Source organism: Platalea leucorodia (assembly GCF_965183815.1).
Source record: "Platalea leucorodia genome assembly, chromosome: 9".
NCBI classification, from domain to species: Eukaryota; Metazoa; Chordata; class Aves; order Pelecaniformes; family Threskiornithidae; genus Platalea; species Platalea leucorodia.
Genome location: NC_138831.1, coordinates 30,779,026 through 30,799,353, shown reverse-complemented (window position 1 = coordinate 30,799,353; position 20,328 = coordinate 30,779,026). Strand labels below are relative to the sequence as shown.

The 20,328-nt window shown below is 40.3% G+C and overlaps 1 protein-coding gene across 8 annotated transcripts in view; it reads left to right on the top strand.

Annotated features, from left to right (window-relative positions):
• Positions 1 to 20,328, top strand: part of HMG20A (high mobility group 20A) — a 50,804-nt gene that overhangs the window by 19,542 nt on the left and 10,934 nt on the right. For 6 of the 8 annotated variants that reach the window (XM_082322029.1, XM_082322031.1, XM_082322027.1 and 3 more), the window contains 5 exons: positions 10,853 to 10,945; positions 13,100 to 13,247; positions 14,620 to 14,835; positions 17,697 to 17,829; positions 18,213 to 18,244. In XM_082322029.1, the coding sequence (XP_082178155.1) occupies positions 10,857 to 10,945; positions 13,100 to 13,247; positions 14,620 to 14,835; positions 17,697 to 17,829; positions 18,213 to 18,244 (618 nt within the window). In that variant the 5' untranslated portion in view covers positions 10,853 to 10,856. Of the gene's footprint in view, positions 1 to 6,162; positions 6,247 to 10,652; positions 10,745 to 10,852; positions 10,946 to 13,099; positions 13,248 to 14,619; positions 14,836 to 17,696; positions 17,830 to 18,212; positions 18,245 to 20,328 lie in introns of those variants that run through there. The other 2 variants (XM_082322033.1, XM_082322032.1) reach the window with 2 other exon arrangements.

Below are 20,328 nucleotides of genomic sequence, written 5' to 3'. Positions count from 1 at the left end.
AAAAGCTTGTTTATTGCTAACGCAAAATTTCTTTCATGTAGTTGATGGGAGAAGGAATTCAGTGTGGAGCTATTCTTGGTTTTGCCTGCAGAGTTGGCTATGTACCTTTCCTGTGTGAATAAGGGCTTAAATTCCAGGAAACAGGAGGATTTTATATATAATATATATGTGTGTGTGTGTGTATACACACATATATGAGACATCTTGTATATGCCCCATCCGAATGCATGTATGTAAATAAGAGCAGAATATAGAACTGAACACTTGTGTTTTTTAAAAATACATTTTTGCAGATGTTCGGAAGCTGTTACTAAGGTTTGAGTATTAATAGCTTTGTTAGTGTTTGCCACAAAGATCCAAATAAACTAAGCATAAACTAATCTTTATATCTTTCCCTTCTTTCCTTAAGCTGCTTAGAAATGCAGTGGAACTCAATTTTTTTTCCTGCAAGTCTTTATTTTGGTCTCTAGTGTTACTTTGTTTTTACTGGCAAGAAGTAAAAATAAAAGCAGTTGGCTGTTCTCTGGTATATACTTTCTGGTTTGACAGAAAAACCTTCATCCCATTAGGTTTGACTTGCAATTTTCCTGAAGTCACAAAGACCTTTGTCTAATGAGTTGCTTGTAGGAAAAAAGTCAAGTCTGATTTTTGCAGTCAGGGATGTTGGATAATATGCTTCTGCTCCAGTTTGATGGAAGAAAATGTGGCTGTCGAGAGAATCTGAGCTTCCTCTGACAGTTCCAAAAGCATTGTGGTCTTAATTGGAGATGTACTTGCTTCACTTTTCTTTCTGATATCCTGGCTACATGTGGACAGACAGAGGAAGTAATGATCCTACATTTTTTTTCTCTCAGGAGATCATCTGAGTTTAAATTATTTACATTATGAAGTGCTTGGATTCTGAAGTTTGGATAAGGCATACTGTGATTCTTCTGTGACGTAGCAGAAGATTATTTTTTTTTAATCTATTATTCTCTGTGAATGGTAAGGTTTGGAGCTATTTGTTCTGGCAAAGAAGGATGAGAGACTTCAGGAATAAGAAGGATGGAAGAAAAATCCTTCACTCGGCAGTAACATTTCTAAAACTAGAGCTGGCAGTGAGGTAATTGGAACTCCTGCAGTGTTTTATTATTGGGCTGTAAGTTGGATTTCTGATGCTCACTTCATATTTAAATATGTTTAACTGTAATAAATATGTATTTATAAACTTACCTTTTAATTGGATGACTGGTTTAGTAATTTTTTTTTTTTTGCTTAAGATCATCTGATATGATGTCATAGAAAAGGCAACATTGCTCAGGACTCTTTTCACCTTTCTTTTCCAGTGTTGAGGGCCATCTTAAGACTCCATGTGGCCTTGTGATGAGTAAGAAGTCAGTCTGCATTTGATAGTGACTTATTGCATGACTAGACCTGTGAAGACACTGTAGAGTCCAGCCTTACTTCACATACGTTGTGAATCACTTTACACAAGCAAAGCAAGTTACATTTTGTGGAAGCAGTGAACGTTTTGGAGAGTGTACAGTAATTGCTTTGCTTTGGGTCTGGAAGAGACTGTTTCTTTGTCTGGGGTGAGCCATGAGACAGCAGTACGCAGTGTTCGAGAAGAACAGCTGCTTGTAGCTTGCATTGTTTTAACAGTCTGGCCATGAACATGTGCTACTCTGAATCTGGTCGTCTCCTTTGAAAAATAAGAATGCAGATGTGCTACACTGAGGTGGTCTGCTAGATAAAATTGATTGCACGTTGTAAGTGGCATCTTTGCTGTTTGAGTAAAATGATCTGATTCTTTGAAGAAAAGGTTGACTGTGACAAATTTTACCCTTCATTTATTGCATGTATAAAAGGCTCTTAAAAAAAAAACAAAACACAATCAAACTTGGGCTTTAGATTATGCATCGCCTGTGAGTTTAGGTCTGCTGCCCTATAATAGCATCGTTAACAATGCAACCATAGTAATGATGTTCTGAAAAAGTCAGTCATTCTGTCTACGCCCTATCATGGATTTGTTCTCACCCTGATTTTATAACTACCTTCTTTTAACTTTTCCTTTCTACTGTACAGATGTGACTAGAAATGAGATGATATGGTAGCTTTCGGTCTGCCCAAAATACAACTTGGCTACTTCATCTTTCCTACTAGAATAACATTACAATTATATGGCGTGATCAAAAGTTAATGTGAGAAGAAATGAACAGAGAGCTTTTGCTGGAACTCAGGAAAAAAAGGATGGCCTACCACCTTTGGAAGAAGGGCAGGCGACTCAGGAGGACTACAAGGATGTTGTGAGGTTATGCAGGGAGAAGATTAGAAAGGCGAAGGCCCAGATAGAACTTAAACTGGCCACCGCCATTAAAGATAACAAAAAATGTTTTTACAAATATATCAGTGACAAAAGGAGGGCCAGGGAGAATCTCCCTCCTTTGTTGGATGTGGAGGGAAACATTGCCACAAAGGATGAGGAGAAGGCTGAGGTACTTAATGCCTTCTTTGCCTCAATCTTTAATAGTCAGACTGGTTATCCTTGGGGTTTTCAGGCCCCTGAGCTGGGAGATGGAGAAAGGATGCAGAATGAAGCCCCAATAATCCAAGAGGTAACAGTTAGCGACCTGCACCTGAATGCCCACAAGTCTATAGGGCCAGATGGGATCCACCCGAGGATACTGAGGGAGCTGGCAGAGGAGCTTGCCAAGCCACTCTCCATCATTTATCAGCAGTCCTGGTCAACCAGGGAGGTCCCAGATGACTGGAAGCTAGCAAATGTGACACCCATCTACAAGAAGGGTCGGAAGGAGGATCTGGGTAACTACAGGCCTGTCAGCCTGACCTCAGTGCCAGGAAAGGTCATGGAGCAGATCATCTTGAGTGCCATTATGCAGCACATGCGGGACAAGCAGGGGATCAGGCTCAGCCAGCATGGGTTTATGAAAGGGAGGTCCTGTTTCACTAACCTGATCTCCTCCTACAACAAGGTGACCCACTTAGTGGATGAGGGGAAGGCTGTGGATGTTGTCTACTTGGACTTCAGTAAGGCCTTTGACACAGTCTCCCACAGCATTCTCCTGGAGAAGCTGGCTGCTCGTGGCTTGGATGGGTGCACTCTGCGCTGGGTTAAAAACTGGCTGGCTGGCCGAGCCCAGAGAGTGGTGGTGAATGGAGTCAAATGCAGATGGCGGCTGGTCACGAGTGGTGTTCCCCAGGGCTCAGTACTGGGGCCAGTCCTGTTCAATATCTTCATTGATGATCTGGATGAGGGGATCACGTGCACCCTCAGTAAGTTTGCAGATGACACCAAGCTGGGTGGAAGTGTCGATCTGCTGGAGGGCAGGAAGGCCCTGCAGAGGGACCTGGACAGGCTGGATCATTGGGCCAGGGCCAACTGTATGAGGTTCAACAAGGCTCAGTGCCGGGTCCTGCACTTGGGTCACAACCACCCCATGCAACGCTACAGGCTGGGGGAGGAGTGGCTGGAGAGCTGGGGGTGTTGTTTGACAGCCGGCTGAACATGAGCCAGCAGTGTGCTCAGGTGGCCAAGAGGGCCAATGACATCCTGGCTTGTATTAAGAATAGTGTGGCCAGCAGGACCAGGGAGGTGATAGTGCCCCTGTACTCGGCACTGGTGAGGCCGCACCTCAAGTACTGTGTTCAGTTTTGGGCCCCTCACTCCAAGAAGGACATCGAGGTGCCGGAGCGTGTCCAGAGAAGGGCAATGAAGTTGGTGAAGGGCCTGGAGCACAAGTCTTATGAGGAGCGGCTGAGGGAGCTGGGGTTGTTTAGTCTGGAGAAGAGGAGGCTGAGGGGAGACCTTATTGCTCTGTACAACTACCTGAAAGGAGGCTGTAGCGAGGTGGGGGTTGGTCTCTTCTCCCTAGTAACAAGTGATAGGACGAGAGGAAACGGTCTCAAGCTGCGCCAGGGGAGGTTTAGGTTGGATATTAGGAAAAATTTCTTCACGGAGAGAGTGGTCAGGCATTGGAACAGGCTGCCAAGGGAAGTGGTTGAGTCCCCATCCCTGGAGGTATTTAAAAGACGGGTAGACGTGGTGCTCAAGGACATGGTTTAGTGGTGGACTTGGCAGTGCTAGGTTAACGGTTGGACTCGATGATCTCAGAGGTGCTTTCCAACCTTAATGATTCTATGATTCTATGATAAATTAAGAAAGTGTGATTATACTTCTGTTTTTGAAAGGTATTTGATTACCTACTGTTTGATTCTTCCCTGTGTACTGATGTGTGTAGTAGCACTTAGATCTTTATGCTGTATAAGTTCTTCCTTCATTTCCTAAGTAATACTGTCAAACCATGTTGATACACTCTGTAGCATTAAGTATGATCTCTCATTGCATGCAAGTGAGGTTTAAATTTAGAAAATTTAAACTGAAAGTTACAGAATACTGTTGTAGATTTTCTGCACCATGAAGCCTTTGCTTTCCCTGAGAGATGAGGGAAGGGAGGGAAAGAAAAAGATAAATTAAGCCAGATTTTTGATGGCTTAGGATAATGTAGACTCTCCTCTAGGCTCATAAAGAGGTTTGACTAATGTTAGTATAGGTGACTAATGGATCTTTGGAAATCTTATCAATGTTTAAACATTGAGAGCTTGGAATGGTAGGAAACTTGTTCTTCACTGGTATTTTTCTTGGTCTCATCTTGGAGTTTTGCACACATAATGCTTCTTTGTTCTCTGGAGTTCAAGCTTGCACTCTTCCTCCTTGATCCCTGTACTTGCTGTTTTTGCTTTTGTCTTTTTATCCTTTTTAAATATCAGTTGGTAGTGCCATCCCAACCAGACATCCAAAAACTCTTCCGGCTTCTGTAGGTCAGGTGTTACTGCTGTTCCCCAGCTGACCACTGTTATACTGGAGGTAGGAAATACAAGGAAAAAAAAAAAGGAAAAAAAAAAAGAAAAAAACCAAAAACCAAAAAACGCTAAAGCTTGGAGTGTTTGGAGCTAAGGTAGTCAGAAAAATGTATTGCTAACTGTATCGGCTTATCCATAATAGAGTGGAAGGTATATGTCTGCTGCTGGCGTTCTGAGAACAGCGTTTCTGGTTGAGCAGTATAGTGCTTAAAATGGAAGCAGAATCTCTATGGAAACTCCAAGTGGTGGTAAGATTGAGCATTACAGTTTTGGTTTGGCTGCAGTCTTTGCTCCACCCTACAAAAGTTGTAAAGGAAATACAATCGAGTGCATGCTGGATATTCCAGAACTGATCTATCCCAAAATAAATCATGGTTCTTCAAGCACTTCGTCAAATGCTGCTGTTAATAAATAAATCGGTCTTTCTGTATTCCTGCTTGGCTGGTTGCTTCCTTGAGCCAATACAACTGGTAGTGTAGCAGTACAGTAAACTCAGAGCTGCTCTAGTTTGAATTAGTTTTATTTGGAGGTGGTGCTTACTTGCATTGAATTGTAGTGCTTGTAAAGCTTTGGAGTTTAACATCAATTTCAGTTTTATTTTTGCATTTGGGTAGACATAGTTAAGAAATGAAAATAGGGATATATGTGTTAGCCATTAAAAAAGTAAGGGTACATTGTTTCTTGTGCCTTGAGTTTAGTCAAACGTGTCTCATTAGGCGCTTTAGCCAGAGTTTAAATTGATAAAGCTGCACAAATACTCAGAACAAATCTAGATGGGACTTGCCAACTGTCCTTTTCGAGTCCTGTGAATGCTGTAAAGGCTCAAGTTTGAGAAGCAGCAATTCCCTTCCTTCCCTGTTACTGTTGTTTTCCATAGGTTTTTGTTTTGCCCATTTTGTTACATCCCTGAAATGAACATGTTGCTCTGCAGTGGGTTGAAACTAGTGGACAGCAACTTTGGAGCAAAGGCATGGGACAGTTATCCATGAGAAATGTGACTGAAAGACTTGTGCAGGTTCCTATCCGTCCTTAGTGAGCTTTTGGGGAACTGTCTTGTTTTCTTGCTTAATAGATTGGAAGCCATTGTAAATTCACTGTTCTTAAATTTTCTTCAGGAGGTGGCTTAGTATCAATGGAAAGAGTGAGTATCTAAAGCATATGGGTTAAATAAAAGAAAAAAAGTTAAAGAATGAAGTGTGTGTTCTCCCAGCTTCCTGTGTTTGTGTTCTGTTTATATGTTGTTAAGGTTGATGTCCAGCTGCCTCCCCACAGTTTGAAAGCAAGCTTAGACTCTGCTGCTGCTGACTAGGTCCAGATCTGAACAGACATATTGGGACCTGTCAAGAAGGTCACAGTGGGCATGAGGGACAGAAGCACTTGATAATGGTACGCTCAGATGCAGAGGATATGTATTCTTTTAAGGCATGTGTGGGAGTGCCAAGTGCCAGTAGATTGATATGGTGAGTCTAAGAAGAGGTCCTTGATGCCAGGAAGGCTGTTGGAGGTGCCTGGACAACAAAGCAAGCTATTTTATTTTTTTCAGACATATGTAAAGCTTTTCAAATATATATATATATTAAAATACACTTGCAAGGTTTTAGTCTAATTGCTTAAGCTTCCTTTTTTGAAGATATTAATTTAGGACTTTTGACTGACAAAACTAAAAGATTGTGTAACATAAAGCAAAACTTTGTTACTGTCTTACTTGACAACTGCATGAAGCAATTTATGTTGTATATTTAGTACCTGTGCTTAAACAGCTTTCTGGGCATCAGTGAAGAGCTCATTCTTCATATCAGTTGAATTTTCAGATTTTTTTGTAATATATAAAGCCCCAGCCTTGATGTAAATTCTTTTCTATGTGTGAAGACAAACAATTTCTATTGTTTGCGCTTCCTTCTTTAAGAATTAAAATCCTATATGTTCCACCAGAGCATCTCACCACTTTTCCTAAAAGCACTATATTTGAGTTTTCTTCCTTTTTATGTCAGAGGTGCTAGTATTTGAAAGAAAGCATAATGTAGAGTTCCAGTTCAGAGAACTGCAGATGTTGCTTGGAAGGGACATCTGGAGGTCATCTTAGTGCAGCCTCCCACTCAAAGCAGGACTATTGCCAACACTAGTTTAGGTCAGTTACAGCTTTGTGTAACTGAGCATTTAAAAACTGCAAGGATAGACTTCACTGCCACTTCTCTGGTAACCTGTTCAAGTGTTGCGCCACCCTCCTGGCGTCCAATCTGAATGTGCAAAGCCAACATAACTACTGAGAATTTGGTTCTGTTGTCTATGATACTTCCATCAGGTAGCTTTAGGCACCTATTAGATTTGCCCTTAGCCTCCTCTGCCAGACTACGCAAGCCCAGTTTCCTCAACATCCCTTATCAGGTCAGGTGCTCTAGGCCCCTGACCATCTTGGCAGCCCTTTGCTGGACAGTCTCCAGCTTTGCCACATCCCTGAGGCTGAAGCCCCAAAACTATAATCAGTTCGTGGTTTATAATGGTAGAGCAGGAATTAGATTTCTTCATTCCTGGTTGAGTCTTTCCTATACATGAGTAAAGGATGTTTCTCTGCTAGAGATCAATGTCTGTACCACCTAGAAGCAGTCTGCTTAGCATCAATTATTTTCTAGGTAAGGAATCAGAATGATGGGATTTTTAAGGATGATCTAAGGATCTTGACAGTTGGAAAAGCAGAAGAGAAAAGGGTGAATGTCATCTGAAAAATGAGAGAAGGTGACTACTCTTCTTTCTTACACTTTCCTTCTGTATAGGAAGGATAGAATCATAGAACACCAGGTTGGAAGGGACCTCAAGGATCATCTGGTCCAACCTTTCTAGCACAATCTAGATGAGATGGCCCAGCACCATGTCCAGCTGAGTCTTAAACATGTTCAGCGTAGTAGAGTCAACCACTTCCCTGGGGAGATTATTCCAATGGTTGACTGTTCTCATTGTGAAAAATTTCCGTCTCGTGTCCAATTGGAATCTCCCTGGGAGTAACTTGCACCCATTACCCCTTGTCCTCACCATGGGACTCCTTGTAAAAAGGGAGTCTCCATCTTCTTTGTAGCTCTCCTTTAAGTACTGGTACATGGTGATGGGATCACCTCTAAGCCTCCTTTTCTCAAGGCTGAACAAACCCAGCTCCCTCAGCCTATCCTCATACGGCAGGCTTCCCTGACCCTTGATCATCTTGGTGGCCCTTCTCTGAACCCCCTCCAGCCTGTCCGCATCTTTTTTGTATAACGGGGATCAGAACCGTACACAGTATTCCAGGTGTGGCCTGACAAGCGCTGAGTAGAGAGGGATAATGACTTCTTTCTCTCTGCTGGTGATGCCCTTTTTGATGCAACCCAGCATCCTATTGGCCTTCTTGGCCGCAGCAGCACACTGTTCACTCATGCTGAGCTTCCTGTCCACCAGGACCCCCAGGTCCCTCTCCATGGAGCTGCTCTCCAGCCAGGTGGATCCCAGTCTGAGCTGCACTCCTGGATTAAGTTTTCTCAGGTGCAAGACCTTACACTTGTCCTTGTTAAACTTCATAAGGTTCTTGTTAGCCCACTCTTCCAGCCTATCCAGATCTTCCTGCAGGGTGGCTCTCCCTTCCAGAGTGTCTACTTCCCCACTCAATTTGGTGTCATCTGCGAACTTCGTCAGGCTACACTTTATCCCATTATGCAGATCACTTATGAAGATATTGAATAGCATTGGGCCCAATATCGATCCCTGGGGGACCCCACTTGTGACAGGTTGCCAGTTTGAAAAAGAGCCATTTACCACCACCCTTTGGGTGCGGCCCGTCAGCCAATTCCTCACCCACCGCACAGACCACTTGTCCAGGCCATAACGCATCAGTTTCTCCAGGAGGAGGCCGTGGGGAACCGTATCGAAGGCCTTGGAGAAGTCCAAGTAGACAACATCGACCGCTCGCCCCATGTCAGCCAAGCAGGTCACTTTATCATAGAAGGCCACCAGATTTGTCAGGTATGATCTGCCTTTTGTGAAGCCGTGTTGGCTTTTCCCAATCATGTGCTTCATTGGAGTCGTGATGGCCCCCAGGAGGATCTGTTCCATGACTTTCCCGGGGATTGAAGTAAGACTGATGGGCCTATAATTACCCGGATCCTCCCTTGAGCCCTTCTTGTAGATAGAGGTAACATTTACCTTCAGTCCTCTGGGACATCCCCTGCTCTCCACGACTTCTTGAAGATTATAGAGAGTGGCCCCGCAATGACATCAGCCAGCTCTCTCAACACCCTCGGGTGGATGGCATCAGGGCCCATCAGTTTGCAGGGATCAAGCTTCTGTAATAATTCACATACTAACTCCTTCATCACTGATAGTCGTCTTTGGAAACTTCAATGAACTTCATGGTGGAAATTAGATTGATACAATGCATGTTTCATGGAGACCTTCAACTGATCTACTGTGAGCATTAACTGAACATTTGTTTAACTGAACAAACTGGAGAGTTACCAGAGATTCATTTATCAACTAACATCTGTAGTAGCTTATGAAGGTATAGAGCTGTTGCGAAAGGGAGTAGATATTCTTGTTTTCCAAGGGAGGCATGAAATGAATAGAGGAGAGCTCACGATCTCAAAACAGAATGCCAGATGTATGATTACACTCTCAGTTCCTGAGAAGAGCCTTTTGAGTCCTTTGACCAGTTTTAACTAAACATAGCTGTGGAATAAATATCTGTCACATCCAAACATCCTTTGAGTAGGAGCACAGTGTAGGCCACTGTTTGAGTGGCCTGCTGTATTCACTGGTTTGTTGGCACAAGTTTTGCACCATATCAGATGTAGTACTTGTGATAGGGATCTGCAAGTGATGTAAGATGCAAGAAACGGTGTTATTACTTTTGTTTGTAGAAAACCTTGACTTGTGGAACTGGGGTGAGGTGGGGGAAAACACAGTATTAAAAACACGGACCAGGATTTTGTGTCTCAGATTGCTTCGATTTCAGTGCTGAGTGGAAAGTGTACTAACCCAGAAGAAAGCAGCACACGATTATAACTCACGTCAGACCGTCCAAGCTTAAAGCCCAAGTATACTAGCTGAAAGGGAGAGCAATACTCAAGTTGAATACCTGCTAGCACATCAGAGGTGACTTCTAAACTGAAGGAACAGAAAGTTAACTAGTATGACCCTTTAAAATGGGCTGAAGCTGCAACTTGTAATTGTAGAGTGAGTTTGTTAAGGCTTTTTGTTTGGGGATTTTTTTCCCTACAATACAACAGTTCTGTATTTTAGTAAGAAAGGGGATGAATAAATTTAATTATTCTTTGGATTTCTTATCTCACATCAAATTCCCATGGCAGGTTACAAGGATACAAGAGAATCTAGTTCTAACTTGGGAATGGTTTGTATTGAATGAGAAGTATATTATGCCTTAAACTGCTTGCTTCTGTACCTGTTCTATGGGAGTCGAAGCTTAAAATAATCTAGCTAACATTGCTGTGTTCTCTGACTTAGCAATAACACTCAACTATGTGCATAGATATATTGTGAAAATGTGGACAGGGAATTACCAAATACAATTGTAATTTGAAACTTTGGGGGGGACTTAGTTTCAGTTTTCTTTTGGGGTCAACACAGAAACCTCTGTGGTAGAGGGTGCATGGTTGAGGATGAACAGGAAGGTGGGGTCTACATACCTATGTGCTGAGTATGATGAATTAAAATTTCTCTGAAGGGATAAAGTAGAATGCTACAATGTGACTTCCAGCAATGCTGTGGCATTGGCACAGGGCTCAGTTAAGAGGAAAACTCCGAATTGAAGCATCATTTATGATCTTTCTTCTCTGACCGTCAGCCCAGCTGCCTATAGGATCTGTCCTGAGGCCAACCAGCTATGACTGGCCAATTGGTTTATAGGGTAAAAAAATCTGTCGTATATTGTGATGTTTAAACTGAAGTGCTGCTGAAGAAAAACAATGAGATGATTAACTTACCTTTTTTTTTTTTTTTTTTTTTTTTTAATCAGAGGTATGGAGAACTTGGTGGCTGGCTCCAACCTTCCTCCACTTTTTGCAGATGAAGATGGATCTAAGGAAGGTAGTGAAATTACTGTAACTGGGTAAGCAACTACTTCTTTTTAACCTTCAGCTGATAGATACTATCTCTAGACTTGCTGGGGAAACTGTTTCAGTGGAAAGAGGGCATTCTAAGTAATTTAAAAAAAACAAACAAATAAACCCAACAAAAATAAATCCTACAACACTGCCTTGGCCTTGATAGAACATCACAGGACTCTCTTTAGGAGAAACCAGGACTCTTCTGAACTGATGGAAATGATCACAAACTGTTCTTTAACATCTCTTATCTTTTAAAGTTTGCTTCCCTACGATTTTAGTCTTTAAGACAGATTTAGACAGCATGATGAGGGCAGAGAGGGCAGGTGTATCTGGCAGCTACAGTGGTCATAATAAAATAGGTTATTTCTATTAAAGATACACTAAATAAATTATTTCTATTAAAGATATACTATTCATCACTGATCTCTGAAAACCACTGAGAAACAGATGTCTTTCACTTTTGTCAGAATGAGTACTTTTACAGACTGAAACAATGGCCTCTTAAAATCACAATGACAAAAGAAGTTGTCTTTTAGGAATACATGGGATTCTTGCTGTATTTTGATACTTCAGGTTTCTGTTTTGTAAAGCATCAAGCAATACAATTCAGACTTTGCAGTCAGATAAAGCCCTGTAAAAATGAATATGGACACATTTACTTCAAGCAGGTCTGAATTTGGATTTACATATATGGGACTTCAAACTTGCTGGTGCCAAATGAGGTACATGTTCAAATTAGATTTGTGTTTAAGAGGTATTAATGTGTTGAATGAACTTTCATCAGCTTTCACTGCAAATGGCTACATCACATTGAAGTTTTTCCTGTATGTGTAATTTAGAAAGCTTCCCTGCTAAGGGGTAATGGATAGGAAAGCTGAAATGTTCTTCAGGCTGTAACAGTGATTCTAAGAAACTGTATTGTTCTATTTTCTTTTTGACACATACCAAATATAATTAACCTCTAGGAGTGTGTATGTTTTGTTCCCTTTCTCCTTCTCTAATTGCTAGTAATATGAACTCAACTGATACCTGAAAGTCAGGCATGGATCTCTCCAGTGCTTGTGTCTTTACCAGTAATTATGCCACAATTGCTGATTATAGTGACTAATGAAAATATGTTGTTCTCTCTATTTAAAGACAAATTTTCCTGTAGGCATTCAACTAACAATTCTGCTAATATATCTCAGTTTTCTATAGCTGTATTCTACATTAACAGGAACAGTTATTTTGAATATTTAAAATTTGACATGCATGTAAGCAGCTGTAGATCTGAGTAAATGAACAAAGTAGACTTGAAGCATATGCTGCTGTTATAGCAATTTTCATGAATGTAACTGAGCAAGGCCAAGCAATCTTTAGCCTGGCTCAAGAAGGGGTTAGAGTCTGAGATGAGTCCCCAAATATCCTATTAAATTGCCCACTGAGTGCAGTGGTGAGAATGACTATGGGGTTGTTGCCCCAAAATATGTGCTCATCTCTGTCTACCTACCTTCAGAAATATTTCTGCATGCTTTTTTTTTTTTTTTTCTTTTCTCTCCTTCAGACAGCTTGCCCTTTTTTGGAGTAAGGTTGATTGATAGAGCTCTTGCAGCAAAATTCAGTAGTGGCCATTCAGGAGCCTGTTGGGAGCTAGTCATGTTCGTGTTTTAAATACCCACATGTATCAACAGGAGATTATGTTGAATGAAGTTCAATCCAAAATCATACACAACCCCAAATCTTTAAATGTATTTGTGGAGAAATATGTTAAATACATCCAGAAAGATGTATATTGGTTGATGATGAAACCATTCATTTCAAATTCCTTACGGTATTTTTGAAGAAGCGTAGATACATGCTTTCTGATTTCTGATCCAAGCACTTACTTGCTTGACAGTTGTTTGTATAATCAAAAGCTTCACTAAAAATGAAACCAAATAACACTTCAAAAATCAAACTGTCTTTGAATGTCCGTAGTAACTATGGTAGTTATAGCAGTTGCTTGGATGGAACATCCAGTTCTTCAAAAATGACTCTTTAAGATAATTTTTTTTTTCTTGCTAGTATAAGAACTGAATATATTTGCAACATCTTTGCATGTTTTAGGAGATTAGGGAGGAAGTGATTTAGCAGTATGATGATTAAATTTTTTCTTTTGCTGTTATGTGCTTTTTCAGCTTAGCTCATTCTGAGAGTTCATTCAGTGGTGGAACTTCACAGTCTGTGAATAACCCAGATTTGGTGGAGGATTTGTCACAGGTTCAGCAGCTGCAAAATGAGTCCTCTAGTACTGCTGAAAACACTGAGCAGAAGCCTGAGGAGGAGGTGAGATGACATAATAGTGACTTCTCAATAAAGCAAAAGCATGGAGTTTTGTCATTATAGTTTGTCTTACCTACTCAGATTTTTTGGATAGAATCACAAATTTTCATCCGTTTGCCATTTTCATCTTTTGATTCTCTCTGGTTTTCTCCTGTGTTGCACAACTGCGTACAGATAGCCAAGGAAAGCTGGCAGTCATAACGTACAGAGAACAGTACGTGTGTCTATAGCTTAGCCAGCAGGGTCCGCAGACTAGTACTGTATTCAGTCTTTTTCTGAAGACTGATTGTTCAACTGCCACAACTTATTTTGTCTCTTGTGAGTCAGGAAAGTGAGACCATTGTACTCTTCTGGGAGTAACTGATGTCTTTGAAAGCATCATGCTTACTAGTTTAGACTGTACCTTGTGTACCATCCTGCACTGATTTTTGTTGACTAAATCATGAAGGAACTGAAGTTTGACAAGCAAGTAGTTTTGTTTTTTTTGATAGATGCATTTGATATTGCTCCTTGTAGTTTCTCTTCAGCTGAGAGTTCCTTGTTTAATTAAGGAAGCAGTAAAATTCCAGAAAAGAAACTAACATGATGGTAGGAACATGTTGATCTGGGGAGAGATTAGAAGTACTGAAACAGTTGTATGTACATAGCATAAGAAAATAGCATTGTCCAGAGATTGCTGTACTAGTAGTATGAAGCCAAGAGGGTGAGTAGTAATTAGGTTGTGCCTGTGAGCTCACAGTGTGCCACAGGCAAATCTTACAGCGTTCCCTCCTTTGGAGTTTGTTCATCTCTCTATTGGAGGCGATTAGTAGGAAAGAAAGCCTATAGAATAGATTAGAATAGAAAAGCCTATATACTGTTTGTTCACCCACATTTTTGGGCACATAATGCATGAAGGCGAAAGATTTGGAAGGGGTGAAATAACTCGTTAACAATTGTTAACTAATACACAGAATCTCTCCAAACATGATATTGAGGCAAATGACTGGGGGAGGGTATGTGAGGGTGAGAATAATTAAGAAACAAAACAACTAACCAAAACCCCCCAATATTTTCAGTTGCATTAGCTGGGATGATAATTTCATGGATTACCAGTCCTCATGGTTTTACAATCAGAAGTTGATGCAAATGTTATTTTATTGTCCCTGTGGACCAGGAGATGGTGCAAACAACTTTTTGCAATGAGACTTCTTTGGTTATGCTTAGAGAAAAGTCAGGATTGCTCTAAAGTAAGGTTTGAAACTTACATCCATGGAGAGGGTGTATTGCAGCAACATACTCCTGAAGCAGATGTTTGAGACATGAATATTTATTCCTTCCAGAGGTGGTAATTTTTTTCCCTCAATCTGAATCTTCTTCCATTTTCATTTTGCAGCAGCAAAGAACTAAACGAGGAGGCTGGGCCAAAGGGAGAAAGAGGAAGAAACCTCTTAGGGACACCAATGCCCCCAAATCCCCCCTCACAGGGTATGTGCGATTCATGAATGAGCGTAGGGAGCAGCTTCGAGCGAAGAGGCCTGAAGTCCCTTTCCCAGAGATCACCAGGATGCTGGGCAATGAATGGAGTAAACTGCCTCCTGAGGAGAAACGGGTACCATTAAACTCCCTTTTCCTTGTTGGCTTATGATTACTGTTAAATGGGAATATTGTTGTTTAGTGAGGAAGTTAACATAGGCTTTTGATTAAAGTTGTGTTTAGGAATGTATTTCAAAAGAAGGGGCATAGGTCCCCCAGAGTTCAAATAATGAACCCTGGTAGGGCTGTAGCATCTCATCCAGGTGTGACTTGAGGAGAACTGTATCCTCTAGATAGTGCAAGAATATATTCAGAACAGGGGGAATTGCTCTAGTGAGACATCCCATGGTTTATGCAACTCATCTGGATGTAACTCTGTTGTACCCAACTTGGATACAGCTGAGACCTACCAGTTTCTAAGGCCAAAGCCATTGGAAGGGTGGGGCAGGCATTTATTCACTGTAGCTGAGGAGGACTTGGCAGGATTTCAGAGTTGCTTGAAGGATTTTGCAGTTCTGTTTATTTTACGAACTCATCAATGTATATAAACATCTGATGTCTTAGAGTAAGACAAGCAGACCTGAAAGGACAGGTTACTGAAGGAGAAGATTAACATGAATAAACTTTTAGATAATGTTTTAAAGTATTGCTAGCCCTAGAAAGAAAGTTGAGATCTGTATGATGGACAGGACAGTGAGAATTATGTATTCTAGTTTCTAGACACATTACCTCAGGAAAAGGTTTTTTTTCCCACCTTTCAGTCAGAATGTGATGTCTTCTAACTAGGACTACTGTGGCCTTCTGCGCTGTCTGATATGTGAATGAAGACCAAGGCAATGTTGGGTCTGATTCTTTAACTCCTTCTGGAGTGGACCTTGCTATTGCTAATGGGTGTCTTACCATCCACACCTGATTGCCAGTTGGAGATTACAGCAAAGCAGTGGTTAAATCACAGTGCAACTTGATGCTATCATATTGATTTATCAGGACATTTAAGCTTTTGAAAATACTTTAAGGACAGAATAATACTTAAAAGTTTTTATGATGGCTGGATGAAAAATGGGATGATGCAAAAACCAAGAGTTCCTTTTGTCACTCTTTACTAAGCTTGTAGAATACAAGTTATACAGAGATTATAAAATGGTGCACAGGCATAGTGTTTTAACCATAATGGAAAATGTGTGTCAAGGCAAAGCAGTTGATTTGGTAACACATTTGTAGTCAGAATGATATTGCTGTCTGCTGGGAGAGGGGGGAAAGAGAATAAGACATTCTCCCCCTCTGTCTCCTGCCCTTAACACATTCTTATCATGTCTGAGACAGATCTTTAACCTGCAGAAAAGGAGATTGAGTTCAAATCTCTATATGCTGCTTTTTAAATCCCCAGGGAATCTGTCCATTTTTGCGTACAGCTGTGAGTCTCTAACCTATAGCAGGTCAGGGAAGGGCTGCTGAACACTTCCTTCCCTTAAGTTTCTCTTGCCTGTTTTTGTAAAGGCAGTGAAGGCCACTGCTGCTTCAGAACCCATGTCTCTAATACAACAGCCCAAAATTCTTGTTGAAGCTGAGTAAGCTTGGGTTTAGTTAGCTAACAACGATGACGTCATTCTCCTGAAGCAAGCAGTGGAGTCATAATATACTACTGCTGTGCGGGTTAGTGTCCCATAGTTCAGGGGAAAAGCATGTCTGACATTCTGCTCTTGTGGCTGATCTCCAGCAGTTAGCAAACTAGCTGTCTGATATAAAAATTAAAGGGAAAGTCTCGCATTTCCCGTGTCCTGGTTTTGGCCTTCTAGTCTTACCTACAGGTAATGCAGCAGAACTCATTCTTACTGACTGAAAACAATCCATCCAAAACACAAGTTAAGGAGGAGAAACTTGTGTTGTTTTTAACTCAGTTACTGCACTCTTTCAGCAGCACATTGCTGGAGATGGAAAAGAAGAATTAATGTCTTATGGAAGAATACAATGTCCAAAAGCAATGCAAACCCAGCATCACCAAATATGCACCCTAATCCAGAACGTTAGTGGTATCCTTGGCAGGGTCAAAACAATGTTGCAAATGCATGGAATTTATAACTGTTACATGTATTGTCATGATGACTTACTGAAAATAAAAGGCATACCAGGTGACTAAGGTTCACTCATTTAATACTTACTTCCATTGAATTTTAAACTCATTGGGGGAAAAAGTTGGGAAGGCAACTTTTTTCTTGAAAGGATCCTATTAGTAAGTGTTGCGACCGCTCCATAAATGGTTTTCAGTTCATCAGTTTCCCTAAAGAATTCTCCAGTTAAGCTCATTCCGTTATGCAGATGTGTGAAATATCTTCAGGCTAGAAAAAAAAAAATTATTTCCTTTAATCTAAATGCAAATAGCTTAAATTGGTATAACCTAGGCTCTTTTATCTTTGTGCTACTCTTTTCCAATAGCCATGATGTTTTGTTCACCTCTCAGATGGGTGAAGTGTGTGGTTGTAGAATGGTAGTGCTTTTTGTCTGTGGGGCATGAAAACAAGAGTGTATTGGAACCCCACTGTTACAGACCTGAACCTTAAAGCATGATCTGTTAAGGCGTTGTTGTTTGGCGGCATTTAATCCTAGCTGCAGAAAGGCAATTCTTAAGTATTTGGTCTATAATGTGTAGGTAATATTCAGTTGAGTTGAGCAGCTTAGTAGCAGGTTACTTCTAGGTCTAACAAAAAAGAGTTAACAGAATAGTGATTTGAATTTTTTTAAAAAAAAAGACACCAGACTACAGTAATTTTATCCAGAAATCTTATGTCTTTGCATTTCACTTACATTCTCATTGTTTCTTCACTCCTTTCCTGTTTGCATAGGTGAAATGGATCAGCACTTCATCTGACAAGTTGTTTTTCTTCCCTTCCTTCTGAAGGGGAGGAAATTCCCTGAAACTCTTGGACTTTTTTGTTTCAGCGATACCTTGATGAAGCAGATAGAGATAAGGAGCGTTATATGCGGGAGCTGGAGCAGTATCAGAAGACTGAAGCCTACAAAGTCTTTAGCAGGAAAGCACAGGACAGACAAAAAGGCAAATCACACAGACAAGGTATTGAATGGGACAAAAATATATGCCTAGCTAGAACAACAGAAGATTCCCAGCTAGTCGTGTAGCCTGACACTCATTTAAAGCCTTTGATTTAAAGGCTTGTTAAAAAGTGAATGTGTTCTTTCTATGGCATTTGCATCAGCTGTGTGTAAAGTGATTAGATTTATGTAAATTTAACTGTAACTAGATTGTATTGGAGGATGTGCGTTAAAAGCATCGAAGTTAGACACAGCTTCTATGTGGCTTATTAGGAAAGCTGCACAAGTTTTCTGTCTGTAACTGTTGTGTAATTATGGTTGTGTAACTGCTTTAATGTTTTGGTTCTTGCTTTCTCAAATCTTGTGTATTTTGGGGGATTTCTTGTTTGTTTTTTTCTTTTTCAGATGGAGCAAGACAGCCAGCCCATGATCATGAGGTAAACCTCTTCATTCTACCCTTACATCAGTGGGTAGATTTTTCAGATGACGAAAGTTGCTAGTGAAGTCAATAAAAAAAACAGTTTATGCCAGTTGAAGACCCTAATCAGAGGTTTAGAGTGTGAATTCTTTCTCTTCCTATGCAGTTTTTGATCAAAAATTAGAAACTGAGTACTCTTATGCTCACGTTAGTATGATGAAAACTAAATTTAGTAAGTCTTGGGCAGGTACAAGTGATCTAAGATAAAGTGGGAGTGTAGGGTACACTTAAAACATAGATCTCTTTTGTAATGTTAAATAGATCAATGGGTGCAAGTCACTATAATTGAACATTTAAGTATCTGATGTGTTCGAGGTTCAACTTGCCAAATTTTTACTTCAAAGTTTTTCAAAGCAGAGAATTTTAATTATTATTTGGTAAGTAAACATTGAGATAAAACTTACAAATAGCTTGAGACCTAGATAAACCTTCCAAGTTAGCACCTTTAGGTTGCTGTTTTGAGGTACTGATTTTCTGCAGCAACATGAATGCTTGTGGCTTCCTTGAGAAGAAAATGAATAAAGTAACCAAATCATTGGGACATCTCTGGTTTGAACCTCCTCCTGCCCCCCCTGCTTTGCATATGTAAATACTGGAAAAGAGTGGTAGTGTCTGGGATAAGATGCCTATGCTTTAGTTGATGAGACATACCACTAATCTTGTGCATCCTGGCTGACTATGGTATCTCTCTCCTTGAAGTGCTGAAACTTTCTCCAGTTGTATTACCTAGGGCCACACAGCTTCTTTCACGGTTACCAATAAATTGCAAACAAAAAGCAATGAAAAATCTTGTTTATACACTGCCTCTTCACTTGTAAGCAATAGGCCTTTCTGAAAGATCTGTTTTTCTTTGTGAGGTTTTTTGCCTTGGGAAAGCAATCAAGTTGCTTTTTAATGTGTTCATTACAATAGTGACAAGGCTGTGCACTGCTGAGAGGCAACTCCTGGTCTTGTCTACTTCAAGGAAAATAAGTTTCACTTCCAGGAAAATGCTTTGGTAGCATGTTTTTGATATGTCTTTTTATAAACTCTTAAAGGAAGTATTTGCAGTAAGATTAATCTTTAGAAGTACATGGTCCCCAGGATTTCTGATTCTATAGTCACTGAATCTAAGTTTGTCTTTAATTGTACAAAAAGAGGTTACTGAAGGCTTCAAATGCTAGGTTGACTGTCACGTTTACATAACCTTTAAATTATACAGATGGCAAACTACAAATTCAGAGTCTTATCTCTCAGCCTTCTAACTCAAGCTATCATTGCTGAAACCTCACATCATAAATGCAGTTAAAACGAGTCCTCCATACCCTGTGGGGCTTTTAAACTTCATCAGATAGTTATTACATCGTTGAGCTAGCAACATCTTAGGCAGGCATCCTTTTCTGAAAGCCTGCACCTTTGACTACTTAGGATTTTTCACCTTTATATTATAAAATTCCACATGCTTATCACCTGATATGCTTTCACATCTTTTCTGCAAGGGAGTCAAGTAGTATTATCCTGAACAGGCAAGGAACAAGCAGAAAAGATTTAGATTGCTTTTAGAAGTATATACTCAAGTTGTTACTGGAAGCAAGACTAAAGCTTTTTGTTGTCTTGCTGCTTTCTCTTATCCACATTGACTATTATTATTGTGTTTGTGATTAGTAGGTATGATATGATTAAATTATTTCTTGAGAGAATATAAGAACATAAGATCAAAGAAACCTTTCCTTTTCCCCTTGCTCCACTTAGGTGTTCATGATTTAGTTTCTGTGAATTAGTGTTGAACTAATTTTAAATATTGTATATAGACATGACCTCCAGAAAGTATTGCAATGAACAATTGAAATACTAATTATAATAAAAAAATAACAAAAAGATGAGGCTTGGGAAGGTGAGAGGAAACTTTTAGTAGGCAGATATAGCCATGAAAAACATGGAGACACTGTCTCAATGAGCTCATCTGTGGGCATGAAATAGAACATTTTTCTTCCTCGAAATCCTAGTTTCATAAATATGACATAGCAATATACACTAGAACTATTAATTGTCATCAGCAGTGAC